Below are 4201 nucleotides of genomic sequence, written 5' to 3'. Positions count from 1 at the left end.
AGGTATCATAGTCACGCTTATAAGCGCTGCATAGTAGTCCTTAAAACTTTATACCAAGCATGACTAGAAAGGATCTAACAAAAACTAGTAAAAAATAAATAAGTAGATCACAATAGTAATACAAAATATTCTCTCAAAATCCAAATGCAAAATAAATCAAAAACCCTCAGATCTCTCGAAATAAGGAAGGCTATGACATAAGGAAAGAATCAAGAGGGAGCTAAATTATACTACTCTAAAGTTGGCTTGCTTGACTTGGAGCACAATCCAAAATCAAAAAGAAATAATTAGCCATTCAAACACGTGAAAGAATAAGAATTTAACCCAAAGTGAAAGAATTTAATTAGGTGACTTTTTGAGGAGACCTCCCAAACCAAATAGGATTAAGCTGTACTTGGCTTTGTTGTATGCGACACTGCTTATTCAAGCCACATATCAAGAAGTTCATACCAAGGAAAATCAAACCTTAATATGGCAACTTTCTCAAATATGGATGAGAGAATTGAGAAAATGAAGCAAGTTGCTCAACATGGAAATATTGATGCCTTTTTCATCCTAATTAGGGAGGATGTCAAACTTTTGGAGGACATCGATCAGCTGCCTTTTGTTGATACTCCTTTACACATAGCTGCATCTGCGGGGCACATCCCAATGGCCATGGAGTTGATGAGATTAATGCCCTCATTTGCCTGGAAGCCAAATCTAGATGGGTTCAGTCCCATTCACCTTGCTTTACTAAATGGGCAAACCTAGATGGTGCTTCGGCTTCTAAGGGTCGATGGGGACCTTGTCCAGTCCAAGGAAGGGAGGGTATGACTCCTTTGCATTATGCTGCAACAACAGACATTCACCTTGAACTATTGGACGAATTTCTCAAAGTCTGTCCCCAATCTATTAAAGATGTGACAATTCAAAACGAGAATGCTCTGCATATTGCCTTGAAATACGACAAGTTGGAGGCTTTTCTACACTTGGTGTGAAGGCTCCGAAAGAATTGGTCTCAAAATACCATATTGTGGGAGAGTAAATTCCTGAACTGGAAGGACGAGGAAGGCAACGCAGCATTGCAAATTGGAGTATCCAAAAATCAACCCAAGGCAAGCCCTCTCCATTCCTCAATTATTTACGAACTAAAGAAACATTGTAAAGTTTGTGTTGTGAAAATCAATAGTGTCTAACTGTATGATCATAATTAATTAAGAGCTTAATGTCTAAAACATGCCAAAAATCCATTATCTTTTAATGATTCTCTAGCATTGCAGATTGCTACTAATTAATACATCATGATTATTTTTTGCTGTATCACTAAATTTTGCAGGCTGTGAGGAAGTTATTATATTCTGGTGTTGATATAAACACTAAGAATTTAAAGGGTAATACGGCAGGCGTTATGTTGGGACAACAAAATCAAATAGAAAATCGCAAGATCAACGTTATGCTACGGCGTGCTGGAGCTTTACCAGCTTCATCTCTTCCTAAAGTAATTTATTATGCACGTTACCTATGGTCCTTATTCTCATATATTGAGAAAATAAGAATGCATTGTATTGGTGAATGGACCGAAATATCAGACGACAGGTGCAATATGCTTTTGGTGGTTGCTACACTTCTTCTGACTGTCACCTATCAAGCAGTACTCAGCCCTCTTGGGGGACTTTGGCAAGATGAGTACCATCCTGAACCCAATACCACATAACCGGCCATCAGAAAATTCAATGCAAGTGCTCCTATTCCAAACGAAGCAGGGACACCCATTGGTCTTAGAAAATTTCCTTGTTGGGTGTTCTTGTCATTAAATTCTTTGACATTTATGCTCTCATACTCAACAATTCTTTATCGAATAGTACAGCTATCCCTTATTACACTATCTGTTTGCTATATGGTTTCATTGATTGTCATTATCTCGACTCGATTTTGGGAAACTTTTTGGTATGTTTCTATTAGCCTGCTTCTTTGTATCTTCCTACTAAATACTTTTGCTACTTGTGTAGCATGGTCTTATAAGGCTTGTCTCTAAAAGACTGCAAATTTCAATGCTAAGTCGTTTGCTGATTCATGGAGGAAGAATTGATGGGAAATATATATATATACACACGCACATAAGCTAAGCTTTGGAGCTATATGCATCTTAAATGTGCATGTTTGTCAATTTTTATTTTATTTTCTTCTCCCACCAAGAATTCTTAAGTATGAAATTTAATTAGCTTATGTTTCTAATGCAAGTACCGAATGTCATCTATTCAAAATTTGTTATCCAAACGTTATTGCTTCTGTGTGCGTTATAATGAGCAAAGTGGTCTGCGCCTGATTATATATTAGGACAAAATAGGTCATTAGTCACAAAATAGTGAGCACTTTTAATCAATGTTTTGAATACCATTTTAAACCTTGTTCCGATTTGTCCATTGAAACAAAACATTTTGATATTGGCTTAAGAACAAAGTGTTTTTCCAAACTAGTTTGTAAAGGAACCCTACAAACTCTTCATATATCTTTATATTCAGTGTAAATTTTGAAAATCTAACTGTTAGATTGCATGTTTTTATTATATCATTTATACTTATAAAATTTCAAGAAGATCAAAGATCAATTGCTATGTCATCAAGCAAATGTTAAATTTCAAGTTTATGTGATTTAAAATTATGTATAGAAAATAAGTTTTTTTTTTTTTGAGTAAATAGTAATACTTTTAAAATACACACGAAAATAGTAACATTAGTGTTTTAAACCGGGTTTATAATACATTACATAACTAGAATACAACTACAAAGATTCAACTATAAAAGGGCCTAACCTTTATAGTTGTAGGCTAAGATTATAAACAGTGGATACTAGACACATACAAAATAACATCTAATTTGAATGAAATTTGATAGGCATGTTAAGAACATAAAGAACAAGAAATTTAACGGTTATATTTTCAAAATTCTCACACAAAAAAGTGATATATGAGAAGTTTGAAGAGTTTCTCTTCAAACTAATTTGGAGAGAAACTTGTTCATTGGGTTAATCTTTTGGCATGTATCCACTCTCTCACATGGGGTTGATCCCACAAGTGTGGGGTTCACCCTTGTGAGAGAGGGTGGATATATGTAATACAATATCTCGTCATTTTGGTCCACTTGCATGCATGAAAGTCCAATCTTGGCCCACTTGCATTGCCTACTGCTCATGTCCCAAAGATGAACAATGGCTAATCTCTCTCAGCATGGCCTTAATCATTGAAGAAATTTGGCTCCTCAGAAACCAGGCCTTTTGTCAAGGAATTCACATCGACATCTAAGCTGCTATTTTTCACATCCATTTCAAAATGTCCAAACTCTCCTCCTTGTGGAATACCAATGAATCCACCCTACTTGAGCGTGAACCTGTCCAACATTCATGGATCCCCCCTACCTTGGGCTGGATAAAAATCAATACAGATGCAGCCATCTCTAACAATGTTTCTGCCCTTGCCGCTATAGCTCGCAATACCAAAGGGGAAGTCTTACAAGTGTGGACAAAGCTGCACATTTCCTGCTCCCCCTTACAAGCTGAAGCTTCTGCTATTCTATGGGCTATTTAGTTAGTACAATCTCTCAACTGGGACCACATCATTTTTTAGGGTGATGCAAAGGATTGCTTTGACCCACATCACCAGATTTTTCCCTTGACTGGACTATCAGCAACTTGATCAGTAATGTGTTAAGTCTTGTTAGAGATATATTAGACATATTAGCCCAATGTAATTGGCCCAAGCCCACTCTTACTTGTACTAGTAGTCTAGGGTTTAGTCATCTATATATACTTATGTTATAGTTCATTGTAACACAAATTATTGTACTATACTCTTACATAATAAAGATGTAGCCCTTAAGGGATTCCTCCGTGAACATAGGTCTTAACCATGTAGCCCTAGTGTTCTCGGTGTTCTTATTCTATGCTTCTTCTTATGCATCCACTCTAGCATATAAAATATGGTATAACACACCGCATTGCTAATATATTTAACAAGTCTAAAAGAGTCTTTTTCTAGTGTTTCTTTTCGTTGGGTTAGTAGAGTTTGTAATCAAGCTGACCATAAAGCAGCTAGAATGTGTTTGCTTTCCCTTAAGTCTTTTAGTTTAAATAATCGCAGTTTTCCTGTAGACTTAGAGTCAGTGTAGGAAAGATTGATGTTTCTATTAGTTTTCTCAAGTCCATACTCCAGTTTGCTGTGCTG

General features: G+C 36.1%; 1 protein-coding gene across 1 annotated transcript; it reads left to right on the top strand.

Moving 5' to 3' along the window:
- Positions 1–812: 812 nt before the first annotated feature.
- LOC115994620 (ankyrin repeat-containing protein BDA1-like) lies at positions 813–1696 on the top strand. Its single transcript, XM_031118830.1, has 2 exons — positions 813–974; positions 1319–1696. Exons 1-2 carry the CDS (start codon positions 813–815, stop codon positions 1694–1696), a joined length of 540 nt encoding a protein of 179 aa, XP_030974690.1.
- Positions 1697–4201: the final 2505 nt, after the last annotated feature.

The sequence above is a fragment of the Quercus lobata genome, chromosome 1 (assembly GCF_001633185.2).
Source record: "Quercus lobata isolate SW786 chromosome 1, ValleyOak3.0 Primary Assembly, whole genome shotgun sequence".
NCBI classification, from domain to species: Eukaryota; Viridiplantae; Streptophyta; class Magnoliopsida; order Fagales; family Fagaceae; genus Quercus; species Quercus lobata.
This window is presented reverse-complemented; position numbering and strand designations above follow the sequence as displayed.

Bases quoted from the DNA above. Each gene is read 5' to 3' on its own strand.
- LOC115994620 (XM_031118830.1), top strand. From the start codon at position 813: ATGACTCCTTTGCATTATGCTGCAACAACAGACATTCACCTTGAACTA. The intron at 975-1,318 runs GTGTGAAGGCTC...TAAATTTTGCAG, and splicing joins TGGAGGCTTTTCTACACTTG to GCTGTGAGGAAGTTATTATA.